The sequence below is a fragment of the Anolis sagrei genome, chromosome 1 (genome assembly GCF_037176765.1).
Source record: "Anolis sagrei isolate rAnoSag1 chromosome 1, rAnoSag1.mat, whole genome shotgun sequence".
Classification (NCBI taxonomy): domain Eukaryota; kingdom Metazoa; phylum Chordata; class Lepidosauria; order Squamata; family Dactyloidae; genus Anolis; species Anolis sagrei.
Window position 1 is genome coordinate 58,965,270 of NC_090021.1, and position 17,100 is coordinate 58,982,369.

Here is a 17,100-nt window from a genome sequence, read left to right on the forward strand (position 1 = left end):
TGTTTTAGGTCGGAACTGTGGTTGAAGTTAGGAATCCGGATGGAACTTATCAAGAGGCTGTCATCAACAAATTAACAGATGCAAGCTGGTACACTGTAGGTAAGGAGAAAAAAACCTCATATTTTTCTTTTGTCTAAACATGACAAGCTGTTAAAATGTCTTTTTCTCCCATAACAATAGTGAAATAAGTGTAATGCTGTTACATTTACTGAGCGCTTTTATGGTTCCAAAATATTACCTTAATGGAATCTTATGTTTAACAGTTTAAGAATATTCTTATGCTAAAGCTGTGTCACAGTGTACAGAAAGAGACAGTAGGCATGGTGATGGTAATGTGAAGGAATAATAAAAAATGACAACGAAAGAATTTATGAAAAACAAAAAGAAAGAGGGAAGGCTATAGAAAAGGTTAAGGCTAGAGTTAGAATAATTTGGGATATTATGCTAGTGTAAAAAATATTTGTACAAGGATTGTGTTTTCTCAGCAATTGCATAAACAAGGTGCAGCCAATACTTTTGCAGGCAAATATATATACCCCCTCTCTCACTTTTTAACTTATGGATGGGGATCTAATTTATGGTTATTACCCAAGGAGTGAGCTCAAGGACTTGGTAACAATTGTGCAGTTAATTGCACAATTATGCAATCAAGTATATGAACAGTGATAGTTATGCTAAAATGTGTAGGATTTTGGCGTTGCTCTGCTTCACTAAGCCTGAAAAAAGTTTGCTTTCATAATTCAGCTAGTTGTAATTTTTATTTCTTTAACACAATAAACATTTGGCAAATCTTAAAAAGCCAAATAGCATTAATCTAATAGAAATGTATCTCGATATTTAAAATGATAATTTTATTCTAATTTGTACAAGTTAAAATGTAACTTAAATGTAATTTGTGGCATTTTCTATAGACTAGAAGTACATTTAGAAGTTTGCACTTGTACACCAACATTTCTCTGATTTTTGACTTGTTACCTTTTTACTTTATGATGTGCTGAAGGTTGCTTTTTCAGGTTCTCTCTTCATTAATAGGGGTGTTCTGCCAACCAGGCTATGAATTGAATTTGTACATGTGACTTCCGTATTCCCCAATCTTGTTTGGCACTTGTGGCGCAGAGCCCGTCTCAGACCATGAAAAAAACTCTGCTTATGAGAGCAACTAGTGCACTACCGCAACTGCTGCCATTCAGCATCTTCTTTTATGGGTTCCTGAGGGCCCTTCCAGACAGGCCCTATATCCTAGGATCTAATCCCAGGTTTTCTGTTTATTCCCGATTATCTGGCAGTTCTGACTCATATAATCCAGTTTAAAACAAAAAACCTGGGATCAGATCCTGGGATATAGGGCCTGTCTGGAAGGGCCTTGTGAGGCAGAAAGGTGCCACTGTTTTCAACATTTTCTGCTGTGCCATTTTCCATCCTCTTCTGCCTCTTCCCTGGCCACCCTGTCCTTCTTTGCCTTATTATGCTCTGCAGAATTTTGTGCCCCTTGCCTGTAGTGGACAACTCCCAGCACACATTTTCTCTACATTTCCTTTCTGCAACTCTAGCTAAGGATGAACCACCTTATGCGGCATTCAGAAGGATGACCCACCCCCCACCGCCTTCTTGAATATGCCATTGCTTCCTCATTACATGTAGGAGACAGACTTGAAGATCTCAGATTCTGTGCAGGTTGATGTGAGGGTCTATAGTCCTTTAAACGTGGCTAAGCATTTATTTCGAATTCTACTTTTGTCATTGGCTATATTAGTAACCAACTATGTGAGGTCTTCAAAATTCTGTTCCTACTATATAATCATTCAATTTCTGCTAATGAAAAAAGTTTGTTTTAAAGTGAAAAGGTATACCTTTAAATGTTCATACTGTTTTTGTACATTGTGCTTAATAAAAAGGTGATCCATCCCCAGCTGCATTTAAGAATGGCGTAGTGTTATACAGCTGTTGGTTTCACATAGCATAATGCTAGAATTTAAATGGATGCAGAACTTACTTCAGCAGCACATATACTAAAATAGATGAATGCATTGAATGGCCTTTAAATGCATTTGGTCTTGATATTCATACACATTTGGCATATACTCATTTAAGAAATGGTTAATTCTTATTGAAATGATTGAGACAAGACACATTTATCTCTATACGCAGTGTAAAATTTTAGTGATAAGTGTTTTGGCAACGAGAAGGGGATAAATTCTGATAACACAGTGGTTTACATTTGTGCTTGCATTTTGGTTACAGTATTTGATGATGGAGATGAGAAGACTCTGAGACGCTCTTCACTTTGCCTGAAAGGAGAGAGACATTTTGCTGAGAGTGAAGTAAGTATCTGTAATTAAATGTAAAATGTATTTTGTTTGTAGATCTCTGCTTTTCTAGATTTTGTTTGATTTTAATGTTGACACTTGGCACATTGTCAGTAAATTAAACACATGTTTAATAGAATAAAAAATATAGACAATTGTAACTATTCTCTTCCAAAAAGAATGAGTCCCCTCAGGGAAATAGGGTGGGATAGAAATAAAGTATTATTATTATTATTATTATTATTATTATTATTATAACAAATCAGTAATTTTGCTAAAGGTAACTTTGCTGTTGAAGTCATATAGTGATATGTCTGTGACTTGAGCCAAAAGACAATTTACAACATTTTACAGGCAGTCCCCAAGTTACGAATAAGATAAGTTCTGTAGGTTTGTTCTTAAATTAAATTCGTATGTAAGTCAGAACAAGTGTATTTTTAAAGTGGAACTCCATCCAAAAATATATCTTTTTTTGCTTTGGATAGCATAGGGAAGGGTTAACACCCCTGTGGTGTTATGCCCCTGTTCAGAAGATTTCACCTCACTTACTGTTCCTGGGATAATTGGATTTTGAAAAATTTGGCTTGTTATGGAAACAAGGATTGGCGAGAAAGCTTCAGTTGAAACACCTTTTCCTATTATAATTCTCTCAGGAGTGAATTCTACTTCCTAGGGGTAGATTTCTCTCACTTCCTGTTATTTCACCCCCGTTCTTAACTGTGAGTTGTTTCTAGGTCCTATGTTTATAACTCAGAGAGTATCATTTGTGAAATGCATGTTTTAATCAATATTTTACTAAATTTGTTTTATTTAGTAGCAATAGAAATCTGTTTTTAAATTATAGGGTCACTCTTATGCGAATCCAACTAAAACAATAAACTGGTTGCAGCTAAGTCATGTGGCACTATATCTAGCAGATTGGAATAATCAGCAATGAATAGAATTGATTGCTTTGCTGTGAAAAGGATATGATATTGACTTATATTTCAGTTGAGGCCAATGTATGGTTTAATTCTTGAGACTGAATCTCCCTGCATTTTGTTGTCTTTGTAACTTTTAACAGAATAATAACTCTTACTCCAAAAAAGTGTATTAATTTTCAGCTGAGTATTAATACCTCATGTTGCTATATCTTCACAAAAACAGAATATGTAAACAACTGAGAACTGAAATCGTTGTGTTAGAATAAAATTCAGTACATACCTATTCAGATATAAATCCCTCTGGTATAGAATTTTAGCCTTACTGTGATCTCACATGCAAACTCCATGAAATTTATGTCATGCTTTCCTTTCACATTGTGTCTGGGACTTCTGCCCTGCTTACTTTAAAGAGGGAGAGATCTAGCTTCCATGTGCCATACCGAGAAGCTATTAATTTGCAGCTTCTCCAAGATGGATTCCTCGCTGTTCTTCTACTGCACTCCTGCAAACCTGGGCATATCTTGCTTTCTTATTAATTCCATTTGATTATTCTTAGTGCTACTGCTGGGAGCAGCTGCTGTGTCATTGAAAACAGCACATCCTGGTTTTAAAGAAGTAGTGAAATGGAGTGGGGCAGGAGCAGGAAGCGGGAATAGCTCTGGTTTCACATTTGTTTCCAAGCTGTTGTCAAGAGATTTTGGAGAACAGAGAGTTGAACTTGTAAATGGGCCATGCTTGGGAAAGTACTCCCATAATTTCCAGTGCACTGGCAAGCTGCCTAAAAATTCAGATGTTCCACTCAGATGAAAATGGAAAGTGTGAGGTGGGAGTGGGTGGTGAGGGAGGAATCAAGCAACATCTTTGAGACCCATGGATTTGCTTTACGAAGAATGTTCATGGATATCAGGCCATTACTTCAGTTGCACTTATTATTGCTTCGGAAGAAGTAGGATGGATGGTCATGAAACCTCATGCTAAGATAAAACACTCCCAAGGAGGCTTGATTTTTGCATCCCTGCCCCCATTTCTATATTATACTGCAACATATTAACATGACTATAACTTTGAAAGCTACTCGGATAAACAGTTATTCTGGGGGAAAAAATTAATGAAGTCCATAGTGCAAAGAGTACTGGCAGCAGAGAAATACATTGGGCTTGCAATCATATGCTCAATGCCTATAAACTCAGTAGGACTTAGTTCTGAGTAGATTACAGAATCTCACTGTACATGTTGAAGTGCTGTTCCTTGACCTATATAAACTAAGGTGGGTTGCACTCTCAATTTATTTTCATTTTTCTTGGCTAGTAGCTACACATTTTATATTTTGCTTCTCAGTTTCACAGGCTCACTTTTCAAATGCTAATACATGTAATGCTTTTTCATCAACAGACATTAGATCAGCTCCCCCTTACCAACCCTGAGCATTTTGGTACGCCTGTAATAGGAAAGAAAACAAACAGAGGGAGGAGATCTAATCATATGTAAGTTTTAACTTCCTCTCATTTTTATTATCTTAATTTTTAGCAGAGTGTTTAAAGATGGTTTTTAAAATTTGTTTCATTTATTGAAACTTTCCTTTTTTAGACCAGAAGAAGAATCTTCTTCATCTTCGAGTGATGAAGATGAAGATGATAGAAAACAAACTGATGAACTGTTAGGAAAAGTGGTATGCGTTGACTGTGTTAGTGTTGATAAAAAGAAAAATCTCTGGTTCCCAGCTTTGGTAAGTGTCTTTGATACTGCTTAAAGGATTTTTGAAGTTATCAATATAGGACCAAGGCAAAAGCTATGGCATTTTTCCTGTGCTAAGCAACAAAACATAGCATATGGGTGGCAATGCCATGTTCAGAGGTATAGTACCTCTAAATATCATGCTGGTTGATAAACATCTTTGTGTCTGCTAGCCATGGTTAGAAAGAGCCCTTGTTCCATTGTATTAGAGTTCTTATATTCTTAGCTGTTACATAGAAGCAAGAGAGAATGTAACAGGTTGAGGATGGAGGGTGTTAAATCAGTGTGTTGTATATTCCAAAAGCTAGGAAGAAGAAACAGTGTGAAGAGAAAGAATTGAGGTGATGAAACAAAAACTAAGCAGAGCTTATTCCCTACATTTGTCTGCGCAAACTTAATAATTATGATTGATGCTTCATAGTCAAGCAGTGACGGAAAATTGAAAATTTAAAACCATTAGATATACAGTTTCATATTCAATTTTTAAAATGTATTTGACTCCTAGACATATGGAAAGTATGAAAAATTACTTGAATATGTATTGGAAGTAGGTTTCACAAAGTTCAGACTTCCTGTGTTCTGCATGTGGCATAATATGGATTGAGGCCAGACTATCTGAAATGAGTCTGCCAAAATGTAAGATCTTCAGTGAAGGTCCTGACAGATTGAGGCGGCGAGTTTATGAGGCAGCACTTCCTCTGTTATATTGAAACTCTTTGCAGGGGCATCTATTCAGTTTTGGGTAGAGAATCAAAACATTATTCTAAAATATCTTTGGTCTTTAAAACTGTTTCCAAAGTTGACTTTTTTAAAAATCTTGTTTTTAAGAATTTTCTTTATTTTATTGTATGTTGCTTTAGGAGGGTTTAATAGGCAGAAAAGTGATCAATAAATAATAGAAAAAAATCTTCAACTGGGCCAGATCTTCAACTGGGCCAACTTCCGGATGATTGGAAGTTGGTTTAAGCAAATTGGGATCTAGGAGACAAAGCACTAACTAGTCATTCTTTCTGGTCACCACTGACTGCTCCACTATCTGAGTCTTCCAGGAAACAGTTAAGATTAGTGTCCCAAACTGAGCTTTGGAAAAACAGAAACAGAAAGAGGTTTCTACCTTCTTGCACTTTTTTTTACAAGGCATTGAGGCAGGGAAATCAGTGTCAAAGAATGCCACTTTTTCTTTTTCACTTGAAGCCTAGTGTAAATTGAGATGAGAATCCTTGCCAAGACCTTTTGTGTATGGACATATATGAATAGGATGTTTTATGTCACTTAACACAGGGCTTCTAATAAGATGGGAGTAGTGTGAATCCCATCATTCTGGCTCCTTTTTTTGCGAAATGAGATACCAGTTTTCTGTCAGAAGAGTCAGTGAGAAGTGGAGCTCTGTTTTTCATGTATATCTAAGACCCTTTCTCACAAGTTCTGTAGTTAAAGAGTTTCTGTGCCTGGCACATGTGATGGGGCTAACCCAATTTGTAGACTCTAATGTATAATAAAATGTGATATCTTCAACATAAATATTTCCTTCCATTATGAAATAGTTTAAATATTCTCCTTGTTTTTGTCCAGGTGGTTTGTCCAGACTGCAGTGATGAAATTGCAGTAAAGAAGGACAATGTTCTTGTGCGTTCTTTCAAAGATGGAAAATTGTGAGTGGAAATTTTCTAGGTGATATTTCTCTGACTTGTAAAAAATTGTCGGTGTGGTGAACAGATTTGACTGCTGTTATCTCAGATATGGCTAATAAATTGCTTATTCATCCTGATGTACACTTTCCCTCTAATCATGTCAAAATGGCACAGAATCGCTAGAGTATATGTGAAGAAGCAATTTTGTGATGCTCCTTTGAATGAATGGATAACCTATGGTGTAAGACTGTTTTATGCTTGAAAGCTAAAGGGAGTTTGCTTTTACACTAATAAAAACAGTTTGATATAATTATGTTTTGATAGCCAACAATTTCAGGTATTCTCAAAATGGTCATATCAGTGGGCCATTTCCTCTGAGTTAATGTAACGTTTTTTCACTTGAGTCTTTCATTAATGTTTTTGTGCACAATTCTCCTAGTATAGCTAGCAGGTCCGTTTCTAGAATAGTTAAGTTATCCCACTAGGGCCAGAAAGGAATTGTGGAAGAACTATTTCCTGAGATGCAAATGAGACCCATCAATCTCCAGTCTGACTTCCTGCCTGATACAGGGGAGCTGCATGCTTTGATTTGCTCCCTCTTCCTCCAAAAGACAGGGGGAGTGACAAAAAGTCTGTTTTAAAACTCGTAGCTCGAGGGACAGTAAAAGAACATCCTGTTTTCTTTAATTCATCACTCCCCTTACATCAAGTAGGTGGGGAAAAGGCCAAATAAACCTTAGGCCGCACTATGATCCTGTACCTCATACAATTCCCCATATTTTCTCTTGCCATCTCTCAGTGTGGATTATCGTTTGGAGAGGCACAGCATGCAGTTCAACAGAAAGCAGTAGTGGAGTAGGAGCGAGCCAGGTGTTCTTCATCAGCTTCTCTCCCCTTGATGGCCCTGTTGCAGTTGCCCAGTGTCCTTCACCTTGCTTTATCACCAAACCAGTGGTTAGCACTGCCTTGCTTCTGAGAGATGCAAATCTTAGCTGGGAGAGACACCTGACATTAATTAGCCAATCAGCTCCTGGTTTTTTTCCAGAAGCACAGCAAACAATTCATTGTAGAGCAGCAATGTTTAGGCTGGTATGGGCAGGTGTTTTTAATTGGCATTCCTCTATTGCATTCACCCATCCATAGTCTTGCTTTATGTTGCCATTGTAGTTGAAACACCTACAGTTACCTCCAGATCCTCGGAGCCTAGGTTTTTGACTTTCCCTTCTCCTTTTAAAGAGGGTGTTTTACTCCATCCCCTGCAAGCCTTGAGGCTGACGTCAAAGAAAGAAAGGAAAGGATGAACGGCTTTTATATTTTGAAGAAATGTTATTCTCTATAATCTGAAAATAGTTTATCAGATCATATATTTTCTAAAGCAGATTCTCTTGTGGTCTTTATAACTTCTAAAGCTATTTTATCCACTGAGTCAGATGAGGTATCAGAATGAGCAGAGCACTCAACGTGCTTTGTGGAGAGGATTGGAGATGTCAGTAGTATTGACTTATCAGGCCTGCTCTTCTGTGTTGGTTTTTTATAGAAGTACTTTCATGTGAGCTAGTAAGCTGGCTTGTATTTCTGAACTGTTTTAAATAGACTTCTCTGATCACTACTTTCTTGTTAGATGCAACCCAAGATGCAAATGCAACCTGCTTCTTTAACCTTCAACATATTATGCAGAAGAAGCAGGTGTAGCCCCTTCACTGGAGGGTGAACTTTCAAAAGCAAACCTTTTTGTTTTAAATAAACAAAGCTCTTGGAGGGCTGCTTAATACTGTCTATGTTCAAAATCTCCTCAGTAATTCTACTCTTGAAGAGGATTTTTTTTTATTCTTTGCAGATCTCATGAAAGTATAAATATTCACATCTCAAATTTTCTATGTCCTTATTGTTTTCTGAAATTTTGTTCTGACAATGATCAGTTTCATGTCCTTTGGGATCTCCTTCAAATGCAGAAATATTCTTGGTGATCCTGAGAGCTGTAATTGCCCAGCGCTGCTTCCTAGCGGTGAATATTTCCCCTTGCTTACAACACAGCCTCCTAATTTGTTTTCCTCCTTCACAACCATGCAATGTCAGTCTTTCTCCATTGGTATATGATAAATTAAGAAAGCCAAGAACTCCAATAATTATAGCGAGTGTGGGATCAGAGAAGTAGTTTTAGTGCAAGCCCCAAAGTTGTAGCAATTTCTGGGTACCCATCTGAAGAACTTCTCATGGCAGGGTAGTTGGGTACCTCTCTGTACTAGTTCAGACCTCCTGGGGAGACAGCATAGGTCTTCGGTGTTCCTCAGAATGCCCTTTGAGAATGAATGTTCATTCAGCATTTTCTATATTTCCTCAATTTTGGAGGGCAGCATTTGAAGTTGCACACTCTCTCCCACAAGACTTTGGTTCACCCCTTGTTGTTCACTAGTGATCTTCAGCTGTCAAGAAATTACTCTTATTCACAAACTAGACCCAACTCCCTTAGGAATGTCTTCTTAAGCAGCCAAAAAAGTTTGGAAAGAATTTGATTGACTCATTTTGATTCATAGCTTGGTGTATTCCATTTCTAAAGTTGACAATGGCCTGAAAGTTTAAGACTAATAGGAATAAATCTTGTTGGACTGAATAGGACTTAGAATCATAGAACTGGAAGAGACTGCAGGGCCATCTAGTTCAATTTCCTGCCATGCAGGGATAGCACAATCAAAGCACTGCCGACAGATGTTCAGACTTAATTCTGAACAGATGTGCATAACATTGTGCTTTTAGACGGATAGCTAATGACCTCTGTTATCAGTAGCTTCTACTTACAGTGAATTTGGATTAAGCCTGTTCTGGAATTAAACCTGTCCTGAAAGTGAATGCAGGATGTAAGGTGGTGAATTAATTATGCTACATTGAGGACTCCAGCCTTAATGGAAATCGGTTGTGTGTGTGTGAACGTGAGCAGTTTTTATGTCAATATCACCATAATGCTTCTTGCTAAATAAACATTATGAAACTAACAAGATCCATGTTGATGAGAACAGGGTTGCCCCCAGGATTATATATTCCTTTTCTCCTTATATTGAATTTTTCATGTGAAATCATTAATAACAGAAGTGACCATTATTTAAAATAAACAGATATTCAAAATACAGTTGTTTTTGTTCTGGCTATGATTCTACTAAGAGACGAAGCGGATTTTTATGTAGTTTGTATTTGTTGTATAGTCATATGTTGTTGATACTGGCCTCTGTAACTGTCTTTTTATGTGTACTGTACACCGCCATGAGTCGCCCGTAAGGGCTGAGAATGGCGGTCAATAAGTGCATCTAATAATAATAATAATAATAATTCTGCTTGCATACATGCGTTTTTAAAGCATTTTTTAAAAAACTATTTCTTTAGCTCTTCAGTACCAAGGAAAGATGTTCGAGAAATTACAGATTCTTCACCAAAACCTGATGCTACATTAAAACAAGGTAAGAGTAATCTTGAACTTTAAAATGGGGGTGCTTTCCAGGTTACAAGTTAGTGGTATATACTTCAAAGGGCAGAATGGCCTACTACATTCTTCCCACGTTCTACCAATGAGCAAACCTGGAACTTTGGGATACAACTCTCTCAGTCCACTGGTTGACATGTCACAAATAATGCCTATGTACTATTGGAGCAAAGAAAACTATATCATACCAAATACCATTGTCTCTTTAGATCACTCCTGTTAATGTCACTAGAAGCTCCTCTTCAAGGGTTGAAGCAGGAGTTTTCCAGTCCTATCTGGAAATACTAAATTGAATTTGGAATCTTCTGCATACAAAATTGGTGTTTTTCCATTTATCTGTTTTTCACGTTCATTCAGTTCAACTCACCCAAGGTACAAGGTAAAGCAACAGAAAAAGCCCCAAACTTCCCAAATCAGATATATTATTAAACTCAGCATGTTTTCCAAAAAATGGTATCTACAGTTGCTGTATAAGCAAGTAGAGATGAGTCTTGAAAGCCCTTTTTGCATGCCAGCACACTGACCGATCTAAAACAAACCCCAAGCCAATCAGCTAGAGGAAAAGTGAATTAAAAGCCAGTTTTAAAAGCTTAAAAAGGTTTTATGAACAGCGGCGAGTAGTATAACTGGAATTCTCATCTATAAAACCTACCTAAAATAGCAGTTTTGGGATGACATTTGAAAGCTATCAAAAGTTCTAAAGCTTAGCAATCAGGGAAATCTTTTTACAAGATTCTTAGATCTCTTTAGCACTTTGTAAATCAAATCCAGCATGTCAAATTGTGCTCAAAATACACTGATGATTTGTAAAGCTTTTAAAATAGCGATAAAATATGTTTCCTGCTATTCTGAACTAAGTGAAGTTATCAAATTACAGCCCCATGTATATCACAATGTAGAAATCCAGTCTGAATGTTATTAGGACATGGATAATTATGACTGAATACTGATTCTTCAGAAAGAGCTGCAGGTTTCAGTTTGACTCATGTTACTTAGTTTTGCATCAAAGATTTAGAAGTACCCATCTGTAAAAGATCAGGCGCTTCTCCCAAATGTATCCCTCACCTTGAAAAACAGGCAAGTGCTTTGCAGGTCAACCCCAGGAGATGTTAGCTGAAGATAGAGATCAAAGCTATTTTTTGTGCTCATGACACTGTAGCTGACATTATTAGCATGAAATATAACGAGAAGTAAACTATGGATGCATTTGATTTTGGTGATGAAAAATCATTGTATGTTATATGATTATAGTGATTAATGGTTCTGCTATGGGCTCTTTGGAAATGTAGCACTGATATACTTGCAAACCTTTTAACAATACCAAAACCATAACTGACTGTGCATAGTATGGTACTCCACAACAAATGTCATATTTGCCTCCTAGGATAAGAGAAGTCCCACAGTCAGATAAATACAGGCTCTGTCTTTTACCATGAAAAGGCATGATTCCTCTATAATAACAACAACAACAACTTTATTTGTATATCTCGACAACATCTCCCCAAAGGGACTCGGGACGGCTTACACTAGGCACAAAGTCCCTAAATCAAGACATGACATAAAACACTATATAAAATACATTTGAATTAAACATGAGCATGTAACAATAACATAAAACTCAGAATAAAACAGCACACATCCATCAGTGGCGATAGCTAATGTAAACATGGCCAGGCTGTAAACAATACCTATTAGTCACTACATTGAATCCCAGAAGCTAAATAATGTCTTGCTGCTTGCCACTCTTTCTTTTGTATTTTTATCATCTAACTATTTAATTAGTCCTTTTAATGGTAGAATAAATTTGATGATGGCCACATTGGGGCAATAAAAGCCTGCTTTTTTATTCCTCACCTTGCTATTCTCTTGGCAAATGTGATGTTCCTGGCCAGTGAACACCCAGAAGACAGCTTTAAATAGTGGCTTCATATCCTGTCTTGTCTAGAAGTCTTTAATGATCATTTCCCAGTTTGCTGTGTCTTCCTGGAATTTTCACCTATGTCAAAGGAAGGTTTGCCTGTACATGCACTAAATCTCTGGATTCACAGGATGAAAGTGTACTGATTAATTTTAATCTTATTTGCAGCTTTTGATCAAGCCTTAGAATTCTGTAAAACCAAAACTGTTCCTAGTAATTGGAAGACTGAATTGAAAGAAGAAAGCTCCAGTAGTGAAGCGGAAGAGGAGGAAGAAGATGAAAAAGAAAAAGAGGATAGCAGTGAAGAAGAGGCAAGTCTAGCATGGCAGCCCAGTTGGGTCCATTTTAGGACCATATATTGACTGTTGAGTTACAGTGGTGAAGCAAACAGTCTAAGACTGTTTCTATTTTGAGTTGAAGCGTCCACATTCCCAAGACTTAGAAGCTTCTTAGATTCCCCAGTGCATCTTGATGTTCTCTGTGTCTGTATTTTCCTGTTATACCCTTTTCTTTCTCATTGGCCTTTCCCTCTATCCCAGTTTTCAGCCTTTCCATCTGCTCACTGTCTCCCTGCTGGCTCTGCAAGGAAGTATAATGAACCTCTTTGGCTTTATCAGTCTATCAAGAGCAGAAATAAACCAACAAATAAATGAACAAATAAAAAACTGGAGAAAACAGCAACATAAGTGAAACAAAGAAAAATATTTCGTCTTTTCCTTTTCTTCAAGTTGTAAAGTATTCCTTACTTTTAAAAAGAGCCGAAAAGTACACCAACTTCAAGAATTGCAGTGATCTGATACCATAGAGTTTACAAATTCTTGAAATAATTTTAAGAGTAAATATATATGCCTTGTTTTAAAACATTTATTATTATAAGATTTTTTTTTTTTGCTAAATGTTTTTCTAGGAAAGAAAGACTTGGAGGGAAGGGTGTGGGGAGAGGTTTACTGCCTTTTCCCATTTTTTTCCCCCTCCAGATTATGGATCCTTGCCATGTTGCAAGCTCCACATTTAGCTCAGCTTTAGGTGTCTGATAGATGATCATTCTAATATATTGTAAAGTCGTGCTTGTGTCAATGGTGGCAAGCAAAGTATTTCCAAACCATTGCTACCCCCCCCCCCCCCATCAAATGTTACACTTGACATAAGATTTTTTTTTCAAATTCTGGGTTTTGGCTTATTTGCCAAATATAATATTTCTCAGTGAGGCCCAAAAGTTCTACTTTTGATTCAGCTGTGCAGAGAATACTGTTCCACAAATTTCGGAAATATGTATATGATACCAAACAACAGAAGAACAGCAACATTCTTTTTAGAGAGCAGTGTTTTTTTCCCAGCTGCCATCCCATTAGCGTCATTCTTGTTCAATCTTTACTTGATCTTTGACTCATGAATAAGCCATTAACCAAGGCAAGAGTGCCTCCAGATTCTTGAATGTTACTTTGGCATTCCTGGCGATTTCCTAGGTGATGTACTGTTGGTTCTTGGACATATGACAATTCCTGGGTAGAGTGACCGCTGTTGAACCTTCTCCGTGTATATGCTCTGTCTGTCTGAAAGTGATTAGTGGACCCTCAGATCCTTAGAAATAGATTTGTAACCTATAGTGAAATAATGAGTAGCAACAATTGCTTTTCTAAAGACCTCAGAAATGTTTTTGAAATGATATGAATACAGTTTGTATGGTGAGGATCAAACTAACATTTTCTAATCCTCCCAACCTCACTCCTGTAAACCAACCTAATTACTTTAAATAATTGATTCTAGATATTCCCTATAAGCTCATGTAACTAAGGGTTTGTTAACTTCTTTTACACCTATAGTGATTTTATACATACTCATTGTTTGCTTAGTTTTATACATTGTTTGATGTCTCATTATGCAGAATTGTTTAAAATAAGCTACTGGTTGTTTTTAAAGGAATATTATGATTTTATCATAGTATCACTGTAAAATGTTCACAAACATTTTCTTGCCATTATATTTGTGAACTCTTAATTACTCGATAAGGTCAACTTTATGTTTGCCACACAGAAATTGTGTGTTTAGTGGGAATGTCCACAGAAAAATAATTGCCACTGGAATTTTTTGGACTCTTGAGGAACAACCACATGTACTCTTTGTCCTCAAATCTGTTTTAAATTTAGAAATGAATTAAACTATGGTAGACATAGCCCTCACTGACCAAATTTAAGGGAGAAAAATGTAAGCCATATTATATTTTGTTTATTTAAAAAAAATGCCTTTGTTGACATATTGTTTGGGTCTGAGCCTTAGTATAGCAACAGAAGCAAAACTAAAATGAGTGGAACAATCACATAGTGCTCTTCTAAAAATTCATCACTCTGGTCTGTCAACTGCTGACCTGCTTCAAAAAGCCCCCACTTTAATATTATTTTACTGCTGCCATAAATTGCTTCTGCATATTCTGTTTGTTGTGGTGGTAATGCATACTTTACAGCAGTTGCTTCTTTTCTAAATTTTAATATCATTTGTTTGAAAAAATTAAAAAGGGCAGTGTGTGAGTGTGTGTGTGTGGGGGGGGGGGGCAGGCGGGGGGGGGGGGGCAGAACTCCAAAATGGTGCCGAAGTATACGAGAAAATATAATTGTGAAAAAATGTTAATCCCCTGCTGTGTTGCATTGGACACTGGAATTAGTTCACAGCAGCATATTTTATCTTTGGAAGAAAAAATAATTCAGATAACAAGATCTCAATTAATATGTTATGTGTAATTTAGTTAAGGCTTGATTGTGGTACTTTAAGCTTGCAATACTCTACACACTTTCTTTAAAAGTGTATCCCATTGAACACAGTGGGAATCATTGTTGAGTAGATACACATTTGCAATATTGATTGAATAGGCTTATTACATTTTTATGTGTTTCTACAGCAAAATGATTATTTGTTTACATCTACAGAGACATTGCATTTCTTTTTAAAGCTTAAATTCTGAAGCATTCTTTCAATGTTACTGAGCAAGTATCATAGTTTAATGGAATACACTGATATTTTTCTCCTTATTGCATTTTATAAATTAGGAAGAAGTAGAACCCTTTCCTGAGGAAAGAGAGAACTTTCTACAGCAGCTTTATAAATTCATGGAAGACAGAGGTGAGAATGTTTATTATGTAATTTATCACAGTACAAGAATGTAATATAAATCTATTTTGCGCTCCTTTTTCTTTCTGGCAAATGAAAGTTGTTCCTTTCTTAAAATTAGCAAGTTAGGTGTAATTAATAAGACAGAAGAATCTTCCTGGACTACAGTTTCCATCAGCCTCAGGTTAGCTTACCCAGTGGTGGGAAGTGATCAGAGTGGAAGTCTAGCAGTATCTGGAGGCCCAGCCATTGTCCAGTTATAAAGTATAGAGACAGCCCACAAGTTACAAACATGATAGGTTCTGTAGGTTTGTTCTTAAGTTGAATTTGTATGTAAGTCAGAACATTTTAAAAGTGTAACTCCAGCCAAAAATTTATCTTTTAAAGCTTTGGATAGCATAAGAAATGGTTAACACCCCTGTAGTGTTTATTTTGTTATCTGTGCCCTTGTTCAGAAGATTTCACGTCACTTTCCGTCCCTGTCCCTGTGATAATTGGATTTTGAAAATTTGGCTTGTTTGGGAAACTAAGATTGGTGATCAAGCTTCAGCGGAGACACCTTTTCCCCGTGATAATTATTTCAGGAGCGAATTTCCTTCCTAGAGATGGATTTCTCTCACTTCCTGTTGTCTCACCCCTTTTCTTAACTATGAGTCATTTATAAGTTACATGTTTGTAACTCCGGAACTACCTATAGTCATTCTGTGTATTAAACCTTATATCTCTCCTTTGGGGGAGATAAAGTGGGGAATAAATATTAATAATAATATTATAATAATAATGCAGAGCACAATAATTGTATTTAGTATATAATGGTGTATATTAATAATGGTCCTCACAATCTTTAATCCACCACAATTATAGAATGATAGAGTTGGAAGAGACCACATGGGCCATCTAGTCCAGTCCCCTACCATGTAGGAAAAGCACAGTGAAAGTACCCCTTGCAGGTGTCCATCTAGCCTCTGTTTAAAAGCTTCCAAGGAGGGACACCACACACAACACACCAAAGCAGAGAGTTCCACTGCTGAACAACCCAAATACAGAGCTCCAACTAAAGTCATGGTCCACTACATGCTTTTTTACATTGGCCTTTGTAAATCTCGGACCCAAACAAACAGCTAAACCAGGAAGTTTACCCCAGATGACTTCAATTTATGGCTGGCTGCCAGAATGGGGAGATGTTCTCAGCTTGATGAGGTATATAAAAAGCATACAAACCTAAGATAGAAATTATTACAGGGCAAATGCTATTTTATCATTCCCAAATTCTATCTCAAATACGTTCGCAGAACTAACTGCATGTTAATAATTAAAGGGCAAATTTAAATTCTTTGAAAACAAATCTGAATTCAATAAAGTCAGTTTGGTTTTATGATACACCTTCCTCTGTTTGCTTTCTTAACATTACATTAATTTTGCTCATTGAAGAACCCACACATATTTGAGAACAGCTTTTCTAAGTATTTGGAAAAAATTACCTTTTTTAAAGTGTGATTTTAGCTGTCACATGATGAATGATAAGGCTAAAATTGTAATCCCTATCCGTTCTTATCACATCGAACATGGTCAGAATTAAGTCTGAGTAAATGTGCATAAGCATATATGTGTGGGATTGGAATGCTGAATTAGTTTGAGTGCATTAATGTCAATATGAGGAGTCGGGCTTACTAAGATGCAAAGTCAAACTTCAAAATGCTTTCTTTCACAGGGACTCCTATTAATAAACGACCTGTGCTTGGATACAGAAACTTGAATCTCTTCAAATTATTCAGACTTGTTCATAAGCTTGGAGGATTTGATAATGTAAGTACTCTAAATCAGGAGATAATTTTAAAGACTGAAGTAAAGCTGTAAAACACATATGAAAATAGATATGTAGAAGATGATGCAGATATGCCCCTTATAGAGAACACCTTTAGAGATTAGTTTTTATAGTGTTAACCATATTTTCTATGTGTGATGCAGGTTGAATAATCCCTATCTAGAATTCAAAAATTGAAAGAACTCTTGT

At 36.6% G+C, this 17,100-nt stretch overlaps 1 protein-coding gene across 1 annotated transcript in view; it reads left to right on the plus strand.

Moving 5' to 3' along the window:
• ARID4B (AT-rich interaction domain 4B) overlaps positions 1-17,100 on the plus strand; it is an 84,871-nt gene that overhangs the window by 35,141 nt on the left and 32,630 nt on the right. Inside the window, exons 5-13 of the mRNA XM_060753848.2 lie at positions 9-99; positions 2,242-2,321; positions 4,622-4,713; positions 4,817-4,955; positions 6,536-6,615; positions 9,970-10,043; positions 12,153-12,295; positions 15,026-15,098; positions 16,798-16,892. Coding sequence (XP_060609831.2) covers positions 9-99; positions 2,242-2,321; positions 4,622-4,713; positions 4,817-4,955; positions 6,536-6,615; positions 9,970-10,043; positions 12,153-12,295; positions 15,026-15,098; positions 16,798-16,892 — 867 coding nt within the window. The remainder of the gene's footprint in view (positions 1-8; positions 100-2,241; positions 2,322-4,621; positions 4,714-4,816; positions 4,956-6,535; positions 6,616-9,969; positions 10,044-12,152; positions 12,296-15,025; positions 15,099-16,797; positions 16,893-17,100) is intronic.